The sequence below is a fragment of the Perognathus longimembris genome, chromosome 10, assembly GCF_023159225.1.
Source record: "Perognathus longimembris pacificus isolate PPM17 chromosome 10, ASM2315922v1, whole genome shotgun sequence".
NCBI lineage: Eukaryota > Metazoa > Chordata > Mammalia > Rodentia > Heteromyidae > Perognathus > Perognathus longimembris.
In genome coordinates this window covers 52,110,708-52,123,098 of record NC_063170.1, presented here as the reverse complement: position 1 = coordinate 52,123,098, position 12,391 = coordinate 52,110,708, and the positions used below count along the sequence as shown (strand labels likewise).

The following is a 12,391-nucleotide window of genomic DNA, read 5'->3' as shown; positions in this document are numbered from 1 at the left end:
AAGTAATACATGCAAATAGCTGATAAAAAGGAAATCATACAAGAACACTCATGATTTTATAAAAAGCAAGTTCTCTGGCCTTCCCCTTTTCCCCTGTAGTCCTTTCTATAAGAAGAAACTTTTGTGATCAATCCATTTCACCCAGAGCCATAAGTACAGTTATTATGTGGCTATTGATTGATTGACCAGTCTTAGAAATTATCTACTTCCCAGCTGTAGCATAACTGTAGTGCCCTTTACCAACCTCCCCTTTTCCTATTAAGTCTATCAGTGTTATTGCTCCTCTTTTTACCTTTGTAACTTTCAAATTATACCCATCGGGGCTGGGAATATGGCCTAGTGGTAGAGCGCTTGCCTCGTATACATGAAACCCTGGATTCAATTCCTCAGCACCATATATATGGAAAAAGCCAGAAGTGGCACTGTGGCTCAAGTGGTAGAGTGCTAGCCTTGAACAAAAAGAAGCCAGGGACAGTGCTCAGGCCCTGAGTTCAAGCTCCACTACTGGCAAAAAAAAAATCAAATTATACCCATCAACTTCTATTTTCTTATATCATTCACAAGATGAGACTTTTGATGTTCATATCCTTTACTTCTCCTGCTTCTCCTCTAATTAATTCCATATTCTGACATGCAATTGAATGACACACTTTTCCATTCTTATTTATACATATAGTAACTATAAACATGAATGTCTATTGAATCTAGACTGGCACTAACCACCTAAAACTTTCTGCAATTATGAAAATAATCTATGTCTAAAGTAGCCAAAACAGTGAGTACTGTCTGCTTTAGGCTTTCAAATTCTTGAAATGTAGCTAGGGACACCAAAAGTTGAATTCTCAATTGTACTTTCTGATTCATTTAAATTTAAATATATGGGCTGGGGATATAGCCTAGTGGCAAGAGTGCCTGCCTCGGATACACGAGGCCCTAGGTTCGATTCCCCAGCACCACATATACAGAAAACGGCCAGAAGCGGCGCTGTGGCTCAAGTGGCAGAGTGCTAGCCTTGAGCGGGAAGAAGCCAGGGACAGTGCTCAGGCCCTGAGTCCAAGGCCCAGGACTGGCCAAAAAAAACAAACAAACAAACAATAAATTTAAATATAGCTGTTGAATCGTGATGGTCCAGACCAATCTTAATATCCACGTTCAATTCAGCAGAGCAGCTTGGTTTTCTCGCAGAAATTATATTACTAGCTGATGCACAGTTCCAACTGTTAATAACTCAACTAACTGAACTCAGGTCATAACAACTTTGTGTCCTGCTTGCATGTGAGACGTTAGAAGGTCAAGTAACCTGTCTATTAAGTGGTTAGAGCTAGAACTTCATCCTATTCATCCAGCTTGAGTCCATGTTCTTACCCACCTCCCTGGACTGTCGCTAATCCCATTTAGAAATAGGATGTCCTTTTCCAGATGCATCACCTGCTACTGATCACAGATAAGGCTGCACATTGCTCATTAGAGAGACCATGTGAAGGTCAATGTTACCTTTTTCTCCTTCTTCTTCTGCCATAAGGAGATAGCATGGAAACTGGAGGCCTAAGAAGGAGAAGGAGACAAGGGTGAAATTGTCAAAAAAAAAAAAAAAAAAAAGAACAAAAAACCACACTCTTTACCTGATTTATATAACTGTAACCACTCTGTACATCACCTTTATAATAACAATAAAAAATGTTAAAGGATATAGGCAAATGTAGAGACCCCAAGGAAAGGAGAAAGGAGGTTAACTTCCAGTAGTAGAAAGGGTGTTCCTTCTACCTGGTAATTCCTCTAGCCATGGGAGAGCAGCTCATATGTGTTTGCAGCTATGTTACCCTGAACACAACCCGTCCTGATATTGGATGATCTCAGAGGGTAAGGAGGACCAGGCCTGGTTAATGCTTAGATGAGAGGACAGAAATTATGTGTGGAGATCTTTCATGCCTGTGTGTGATGTACCTTTATCTGCATCATCATCAGCAATCCTCCCACCACCACCACCGCCACCATACTAGGAAGAGGAACAGATGAACAAGTAGCTCAAGGGTTACTGGTAAATAGTAAATGAGTTGAATCATGAGAAACACCTAAAACAGAGCCTGGCACAGGGAAATTGCTGGGCACACACTGCTTATTTGTAATCCCTCTATGTCTTTGCCAAGTCTCCCTAGTGGGCTATGCTTCATTGTCTGTTACCTTTGTGAATAGTCTTTATCTCTAATTTTTTCCTCTCCTTGTTACTATAGTGTTTCCTGAAGACTTATTTGCACAGCTCTTTATTAATGCTAAAATATTAATAGTGTTTTGTTTTACTCAAGTATTTATATCCTTTTCAAGGTGTGAGGAATATTTCCTTTCCCACTTTCTTCCTACAACTTGCCTCATAGCCCCTGCAAGAGTCACATTTTTTAAATCTGGAAGGCATTTCAGGAAAAAAAAAACACAAAACAATTAACCTGGGCTTCATTATAATAGATAAGGAAATGAGACCGACAGAGTAGGCAGTAAGCCAAAGCCAGCCAAGTACTTAATGGTCAAAATAGGCTTAGAAATTCATAGTTTTTAATTCTTTCCCCACACCCTACCATCTCCCACTTAAGTCATGTGCTAGTCCAAATATTATTTTTCATTTGCTTTTGCTCACTTAAAAATATGAAAACCAATCTTAGCTTAGAAAAAATAGAAAAAATAGATACAACAGCATAGATTTGGTCCATGAGACATATTTGTCAACCCTTGTTGTAGTCCTTAAAATAAAGGAAACCTACCTGGCCATTAACTTCAGCTAACCATGAGTGAATTAGACCCTAGGAATAATATTAGCCTAGGTTACAGAGTGCTTACTGTGTACCAGGCACTGCGCTGAGCAGTTTATGTGATGGCAACCTGTTTCACAAGAGCTTTCTAAAGCAGACACACACCATGTAGCATCCTCTTGAAAACAGAGCTATAGAAACTGTAGAAAATGTAATAATTTATTTCCCAAAGTCATAGAGCTAGTCAATGCTCTTAGTAACCAGACCTGTTTTTGTTTTTGTTTTTAACACTCCAGCTTCACCCCTTTAGGTATAGAGACCAATCTGAATTCCAAGGACCATGTAGATATTTACAATATTATTTGTCAGCCATGATTTGTCAGAGAAATGACATTGGGAAGCTGACAAACAGCACACATGTCCCATCCACTGTCCACTTTGTTCACTTGAAGGACTCTGACCCTGAGATGTATGACAGCCCCACCCATGCACTTAGCCCCACTAATCCTTGAAACGCAACCAGTCATACCAGCCTTTTGGGAGATGGAGCACAAAGACAGCATTAAAAAATAATAGATAGTCAAAATACATACACTATGCCAAGTCCTAGGCAAAGGTTCTTAACTGCATTAACTCTGCTAATCCTTTGTGTGCACTAAGCAAATTGATATAGCTAAGGTGCACAATAGCCTGCATATGATGAACACTTTAAAAAATCTAATAAAATACACAACCACTATATGAGGTGCCTGTCTAGCAAACATGAAGCCCTGAGTTCAAACCCTGGCATCACTATAAACAAAAACAAACAAAAAGTAGAAACTTCTACTGCATAAAGAGTCCTGGTGCTCTTTACTCAGTAAAGAAATCTTTAGTCACCCAATTTTTCTCACACCATACCTAGCAGTGTAAACTTCTCTAGAGAGAGAAATTCCAAATAAATTCCTATAAGAATCTGTATTCCTTATAGATTCCTTATAGATATAATGAGGGTGCTAGATGAAAGAGAAATGAATTAGACTTAACGTTAGCTCCTATTATTATCATTTTCATCTAGGATGGTAGTGCTACCATATTTATATACTGAACTGCCTTGACTCTTTAAAAATCCACACCTCTATGATTGCCTGGAATAGGAAAGTAAAGGGTGGGGGGGAGCAAAATTACATCATTAGTATTGTGGCAGAAATTTCCAAGGTCAAACCATGAAGGAAAATATTGCTAGCCCTCTGCAATGGTTGTGTGGTCTGTTGTTCCTAAGTGAAGGCTAGAAATCAAGGCAGAGCTCTTACAGACTCAAGCAGGCAGGGGCGGAGTCAGCTCGTGCAGAGAATAAACCATTTCCTTGATTTTTTTTTTAAGAGACCATGGAGTAAAAGGAAAGCCTAGCAGTCACTAATGCAGTGATATCTGCTCCGACGTCTTTTTTCTTCCACCTTTGAGTCTCACCCACCAGATTTCTGTTTGCAAAAAGGACCTAATCCACTTTTTTTTTGTCTGTGCATTGATTTAATAGTATCAAACCCTGAGGTCCTCATGGTCTGCACCTGGGTTGCTTTTTCCCCTAATGAAGCAGGAGAAGTGGTTTAAGCTCCTGCCGAGCTCCCTATCAAAGCCACACAATGATTAACTCAGGTCCCCTTATTAGGACCAGGAAGAAGAAAATCCCTTAGTCATCAGCATTGTGAAAAATCCCAGAATGGTGAATTTTCAATGAAAAGATTACCTTGGGCACCTGAAAAATAATGGAAGAGCTCAATAGAGAAACCATTAAGCCTGTCTACACACACTAAGTCAGGTGGAGGGTCGAGGTAATTAGCTGAGACATTCAGGCCAGAAAAACAGTTTTGGGGCCTTCTGTGCTGAGTCGGTGTCAGAAATCATTCAACTCTCTCATACTTTTTTTTTCCTGGAAAAGCCAGTTTAGGTTGTACACACACACACACACACACACACACACACACACACACACACACACAACACTTAAATATGACCAGTCAGTGAAAGTATTGGGAAGCCTACAGGCATGGCTCAAATGGTAGACCACTTGCCTAACAAGTTCAAGGTCCTAAGTTCCAATCCCAGTACCACCAAAAATAAAAGTCATTGAGTAGATATTTTAAACTGAAAAATAAGCAGATTAAGAGTTGGGTCTCAGTTTCTTCGAGCGTAAAGTGAGAATACTAATAGGACTTCCTTCAAAAGATTGCTGTGGTTTACTATAATGTGTAATGTTTGCTTTCCTTGTGTTAGTGCCCTTTGTTTTAGGCCTGTGAAAACATGAACAAATTGCTCGCTGATGCTCATTATTCTGACTTCATCCATAGCCTCCTCCAGTTTCCCTTGGCTTGTGTTTTCTTTTCTGGCAATGTCTGGGGCACCAGGGACTGAGGTCTAAGGAATACGCTAAAGAAGGAGCTTATTCTTTGTCCCAGTAGGGCAGCAGATCAGAAAGCTGTGACTCCCAGGAAACAAAGGCTGGCTGATGACACAATTGTTTGAGAGCAGGTAGACCTGGTGTCTGAAGGACAGCCTCTCACATGTGTATCTTGTGTGCTGGCACTTGGCTTGGGCTTCGAGAAAGGGAGATGGTATTACTGAACATTACTGAGGTAGGGCATGGAAATGTCTTCTCGCTACAGAGAGCAGGGCCCTGCCTACACTCTCCATGTCATAACAGTGGGTGGGCAAAGAAATGGTAGAAAAAGATTCAGCCTGAGAATTGTCTTAGATGCCTGAGGATAATCTGGTGAGATTCCAGCTTCATTTTTATAGCAAGTAATTGCTGTGGACTATTGTGAAGTGGTCAGCACCAAGAGAACAGTTGTATCTACTGTATCTGCTCCATTAAACCAGTGTTTCTAGTAGTCACTAGAAGAAGAACTCCATATAGTACTGCCTAGCATTGTTAAACGTGGTTGGTTGCATTGTCATATTCTGTTCTTCTACTCTCCCTTTGAGTAACATGATTGCTGTCCTTTACAGAAAAGATTCAGAGAATTTCAATAACTTATTCAAAGTTACCAAGCTAGAAAATGGCAACAACAGACTTCTCATCTTGCTAGTCTTCAACCTATACTCTTACCCACTTACCAGGGAGACTTCCTTTTAAGTTAAAAAAGAAGAAAAAGAAAAGAAAGAAAGCCATGTTCTGGTGGCTCATGCCTATGATCTTAGCTACTCAAAAGGAGATCTGGAAGATTCAGCCAGACAGAAGAGTTCACTATCCCCAAAATAACCAGCAAAAATCAGAGCTAGTAGGATGGCTCAAGTGGTAGAGTGCTACCCTAGCTAGGAAATCAAGTAAGCACAAAGAGGAGATGGAATAGGAGGAGAAAAGGGTGGATGGAGGGAGGGGGAGGGGGAAAAGGAGGGAAAAATGATACACACATACTTTTGACTTTTGCCTCTTCTAGGGCCCTGTTACTTTACTCACCGATCCTGATTCAATGCTGTGGAACTACCATGAGCAATCTCAATCCTACCTTGAGGTTCCTGTATGAACAGCAGCATTATGGTCCTTCCATTAGTAATCTCTTTGCCAGGCAAGATACTCTTTCACTTTCTAGAATACACTTCCAGATTCCTCTTTATACTCATCATCACCACCCTTCTTAAAGTTCAATCACCAGAACCAAAGGTAGGTAGGGAGAGAGAGAGAGAGAAAAAGAGAGAGAGAGAAAAAAAGAGAGAGAGAGAGAAAGAGAGAGAGAGAGATCCTGTTTCTAAATAATAATCAGACCACAATTTGGCCCGAACTGTTTTGTTCCTGTTTTAATGGGAGGGGAGAAAGATCAACAAGTGCAAATCAGTGCTTAGGAGATAAAAGAGCCTCAGAAACTGAGGGCTGGAGTGGGTAGGAGAGTGTATGGTTTTCATTCATACCACAGCTTTCCTCATCTTCCCAAACTGCCTTGTAAGGAATAGAATCTGACTGGTATCCCTCTGTATTGGAACTACATGTTAGTGGTAAATGGAGAGTAGGCGTGTTTAAAGGTTGATCATTTCAGCTGTAGCAAAACTCCTACCAACTGCCAAGCATCAACTTTACTGAGCAAAGGAGGAGATTTCTAGCTAAGATTCGCTCTTTTCGCCAGCACCTGCTCTGACCACTGATGCTTGAAGTCCTCATGCTTTTCCAAAACCATCGAGAAGATTGGGTGTTACAAGGGCTCAGAAGACCATGCAATTCCTGGCATCTCTGCCTGTAGGCAGAGAATGTGAACAAATAACCCTTAAGTACTATGGATTTTAGTAAATGGATATGGTGAGAACCCCATTTCACATAGTGGCTTAAAGAAGATTCTGCTCATGAAAATATCTTGCCAAGTAGAAAAACATCATCTAATTGGTAGATCTTATTGTATATGGGGGAGACTTGAATAAAAGAGCAATCTACATATTTTTTTTTGCCTGAACTAAATTTTGGAATGACAATGGAGATTTGGGATTGAAGACATTGAGAAGGGATGATCATTGGGTGGAATCGAAAAAGCCTTCTTCAAACTCCATGAAGAGCCCAGAGTGGTTTCCTTCTGATAGCAACATTTGCAGACATAAACTTCATATATAACTATGTTGGCTTTCAGAGTGTGGTGTCTTCTCAATCTGATCTTTCCTCTGCTTATTTCCCAACTGTCCTGAAGATCTAGGCCAGATCTAGCCACAATGTTTCTTTCTGTCTGTCCACAGGTTTTCTCCCCCAGTCCCCTTTCTAAGTCAGATATCTGTTGATGATTTGGTGGGGAAACAAGTCTTTGTTCTCATGACATTTGATGAGAGGTAGACATTGCACCAAAAAAGAAGTATTCGGTTTCAATTCAAATGTGTGATACACAGAGGAAAAAGATAGTGTTCTCATAGAATCTGTAACAGGAAAGCCGAATCATCTTGGGTGCAAATAATGATTCAAGAATAAAGAGCATAGTACTTTTCAAGAAATGTAATGAATGTATATTCCTCTTTTTAACATTTACCAAACATTTTCATATATGTTTGCTCATTTGATTTGATTGGGCAACAAAGTGCACAGTTTTGCCACCCTGTTCATGATTTCATTATTGCTCTGGTTACAACTAGTTCAGGGAGTTACAGAATTTTTCACTCTAAACTCTGAGGCTCTTTCCACTCCCCCCCTCCCCCAGTTTATTGCTTCTGTCACTTGGGAGTTGATATTTAGAAAAATAACATTGGGAAAAGAGCAACAGAGAGACTCACCCTCCTCAGTGCTTTTCTAGAAGACATTTTGGGTGGAGGCTGTGATGACTAACATCGATCTCCGCCAAATGGGAGGGCGAAGGGGGAAGTCAACCTGAAATGTGAACAGACTTGGTAACTGTTTCTTGAGCATGGTGGGCTTTGTAGTTTCCAGCCAATCTGGAACCCCTCTTTGACCCAGAGTGTCACCTATGCCTAGAGGAACATGTGTGATGTGAGCGATGATATAATGCATAGAACAGCAAGCATCCTCCCATAGGTTTGATTCCTCTGAACCAGATGCTCTTGGCTTCCTACACCACTCAGATCTCACCCAGATTTGTTTATAAATACATAGCTACATTGGTTCCATGCCTACTACAGTCCTTCTATCATTCTGTGGAAACAAGCACTTCTGATGTCTCCATTCAGAAGGTATAAGTGAGGCTCAGAGAGGTGAAATAAATGGCCCAAGGACATACTGTTTTTAAGTGGAAGATGTGAATGGAACCCAACTCTCACTCCAGATCCCATATTCAAGTGATATATTCTATCATCCATCCTCTTTAAAGTGAAAATGAATTTCAAAGCCACTTCCTGGTCTTCTTATCTGGGTACCACCTAAAGCCAGGAGGTGTAAGAGCAATTTAGGGATTGGAACGGCCACATATCCTGGTTCCCTAGTTTGAGAATACCCACCCTTCATAATCCCTCCATCTTGGAACTCTGAATTAACAGGAACAGAATTCAGTGAGGACAAGTTGGCATTTACACCCAGGTAGACCCAGGTTCAAGAAGTCTCAGCCCCCTTAACTGCTTCCAGCAGTGGTGAGCCTTCCCCGAATCAGTTAGCATTTAGGGAGAGTCATTTCATCTCTTTTTAAACATTATATTTAGTTGTACCAAAAGACTTATCATTCAATAAAATACTTCTCTTCAAGTTATTTTTTTTAAAGGGAAGGAGAAAAACCCAAAGCTCCCATACTGACTACAGAATCTAAATCCATAACATTGAGCTCCCCCACCCCCACCCACAAGAGGCGGCTATAACTTGGGAAAAAATAGCAAGTGGCTTTTTTTTTTCTTAGTGTCTTTTCATAGTTCCTGGTCAGCTTCCTGTGCTAGCATATTGTTCTCAACCCTCCTAGAGATGTAGCATTGAGCTGTGAACAATTAAAACCTAAATCTTCTTTCCTCCTCAGGTGAAGGCTGCTTCCAAGTATGTGGATGTACCTGTGAGTATTTGAAAACTGCTTTTCTGTGGGTTTGTGGCAGGGGTGGGGGGTGTGGGGGGGGTGAGCGTGTGCCCACATGTGCATGCATGAGCGTGTTTTCCTTTCATAAGGGTTTTGATGGCTCTAGCTTCACGTGTTGCCTGCTGAACTATACAGTCCTAATTTGGATCATCACAAAGAGAGAAGCCAAGACTACTTGGTAGAAGGATGTTTCTCAGACAAGGAAAGGAGAGGATTTTCTTCCTTTGGGAAGAAAGTTCCAGTTTGAGGGTGAAGCCTAGGCCCTTCCCATTTGGTTTGCACTGGTTCTCTGGTTCTTCCTTCTGCCACACTATGGGACCAAAGCCCTGAGCTAGGAATTTGTACCAGGGTGCCAGTATTAAAAAAAAAAAAAGAAAGAAAGAAAAAAGAAAAGAAAAACAAAACAAATTAATTGTGAATTTGTTCATTTGGGGGTCAATTCAACTATTGTTTTAAGGAAACCCTGTAAAACTGTTTATAATTAGTGCATACCTCATTAATGAAGAGAGTCCTCAAAGTTCACAGATAAAGCACTTGTCATTGCCCAAAATTTACATTTAAATTGAGGTTAAGTACTACACATGAATGCTAAAGTGTGGGATTACCTGTGATAAATTGGGAGACATTTATAGACAGATTTTGCCCTGCCTATTAGCAAAATAAAATTGGAGAGATTTAAATATAGTCCAATACAGGAGGAAAGAAAATGATTTCTGTTTCTCCATTTCTAACAAAAGAGGTATGAGTCTATTATAAAATATTAAATTTAGGGAGCTTATCTCAATAGCCACCAAGGGTCTTGTACTGAACGGTTCTCATTCTGAACGTGGTTAAGTACCTTCCTTGTTCAAATACTTATTTGAGAAAATTTGTTTTTTTTCTAAAAGGATTTATATTAACATTTAAATTCATTTCCCCAGGAAGCTAAGTGTGTAATGGTTTATTGGCTTATTTCTCAAAGGAAGATAAAATGGAAAATTGGAGTGAATTTAGCATTAGCATACATTTTGTTTGTTTAATGAAAGAATGTACAATCAATAATTATGCTTTGAATTTATATAATACTTCTCATCAAGGGACCTCAGACTCCTTCATGTAGGCAGGAAGATGGAGAATAGAAAAGGCTCACGGAAGAGCACCAAGGGGTAGGGGGAAGTGAAGCAATTTACTTTCTCAAGGCCCAAAGTATAAACTTTCACATCACAGGGAGTCTCTAGCCCTATTTCTCCATCTTTAAAATGGAGACAATAATGCCTGCTCTCGGGTTTGCTATGCATATTAAATGCCACTATACATGTACAGCATGCAGTACCATATCTGACACTTACTAGACATTTTCTCAGAGAAGCCTAGGTGGTGGTGGTAGTGGTAAGATACCCAGGGGATAAGGCAAGATGAATTGGTCTTTAACACTGACAGAAGTGGAAATTCTAGGTGTCTAGCACAAAGATCTATGTGGCAGGCTATTTCCTTAAGGCCTCAATGTAGAGGAGATCTCCATAGTAAGACCTAGGTAGGGTACCTATAGACAAGGTCCAAGTGCCTTGGGAAATTTGACCTACTGTCTGTAGTAGCATCAGGCTGTGAGAATGGCATTTTGGAGGAATTGATTCCTCTAGCAATCAGTGATTTCTTAGAGTTCAACCTAATAGTTCCTGTAGGCCACGTTCAAATTCATTGTAAAGATGGAATAAAATGAACTTCATGTCTATATGTAAGTACCTTGAGCTATAGCCATTCAGTCATGAAGGAATGATGCTACATTACATATAAATGCAACACCATCATGATACAATGTCAGGAGAATCTGGTCAGAACAAACAACAAAATGTTCCATTTTACCTAAGCCACAGAGAGTCTTGATCACAATTTATGTCTCCTGCACTTGGTGGAATGAAGTCTATTATATTTATGTGTAATTGTTTAATTTTTTTCTAAAAGCTGTGTCCTATTCTCTAAGTCCATTGGAGCCAAATTTCAAAACCATCACCTACACGTTGACACCAATGTGGTAGAGAGCCTAATTTAACTAATGAAATGGATTGTTGATTCATGAGTATTTTCCAGCTCTTAACTACAGGTTAATTTATTTGTCAACACTTGTTGTTTTAACTGCTTTTGAGTAATAAAAGAAAAAAACTATAGGCAATACTCCACATAAAGTGGCAGGGGGTAGGGGGAATGGCAGCTTTCTCTTCCCTGGTCCCAAAAGTCCCCATGAGTTGGTGAGTATGCGGGAGTGCTATTCCAGTCTAGCAGCCTTCATCCTCCTTGCTAAGGGAGCCAGGAAAAAGGTGAGAGGGCTTTTCTATCAGCACATCCCTCCTGGGATGGATCCCTCGCCCAACAAAGGGCTGGAAACCAAACTTGTAGGAATTTGATAGCTTAAAGGCAGCAGAGCAGGAGTAAAAGAGCCTGAGGAATACTGAGAAAAGTATCTACTGTTGTGCAGAGAGGCCTTATTCTCTTCGTCTTGATATTGGCTCCAATGTGGCCCCTACTTTCTTCTGACTCCAAAGTACATTCTGAACATAAATAAGATTGAGTCATAGTATTTTTTTATTGCAACTTATGGCTTTCAAAACCTTTCCACATTCTAAAAGGTAAGTTGGGGAGTTGTTATTAATGCCATTTTACAAATGGCATAAGGAAGGTCCAGAAAATTTGAAATGATTTACACAAGTACCAGTGTGAGGGGCAGAAGGGGCGAATCTCCAGCCTGTATGAGACCCATGCAATCATTTCGCACATGACAGCTGGGATGTGTGTGCTTCTTGTTGGCTGCCCCGGGCCTATCTGCCTGTATTGATAATTTTGTATGGCTCCAAAATGATGTTACAAATATATAGATGGCCCTTGGCAGAAAAACAGATTCCTCACCCTCTATAAGTGGGGGTGTAGGGGATGTAAAATGAAATGGAAGAGAGCATAATGTAGTAATATTCCATGCAGGGGACTACAGAGCTTTAAAAAAAGGAAAACAGAGGTCTTGCTCATTCCTTCAGAGATTTGTTCACTCAGCAAATATTTATTGAGCCAGGCACCAATCTGTGTGACGAATACAATAGAAAATAGAGCAAAGTTCAAGTCCCTGTATTCATAGACCTTATGTTTTAGTAAGAGAAGACAGGCAAAAGCTAAATGAACAGATACATAATGTCAGCTATCGGTAAATGATTGGGGGGGGGGTGCACCAAA

General features: G+C 40.3%; 1 protein-coding gene across 3 annotated transcripts in view; it reads left to right on the top strand.

Annotated features, from left to right (window-relative positions):
- Cadps (calcium dependent secretion activator) overlaps positions 1 to 12,391 on the top strand; it is a 429,166-nt gene that overhangs the window by 374,152 nt on the left and 42,623 nt on the right. For all 3 annotated transcript variants that reach the window (XM_048356072.1, XM_048356074.1, XM_048356073.1), the window contains one exon: positions 9,140 to 9,172. In XM_048356072.1, the coding sequence (XP_048212029.1) occupies positions 9,140 to 9,172 (33 nt within the window). The remainder of the gene's footprint in view (positions 1 to 9,139; positions 9,173 to 12,391) is intronic.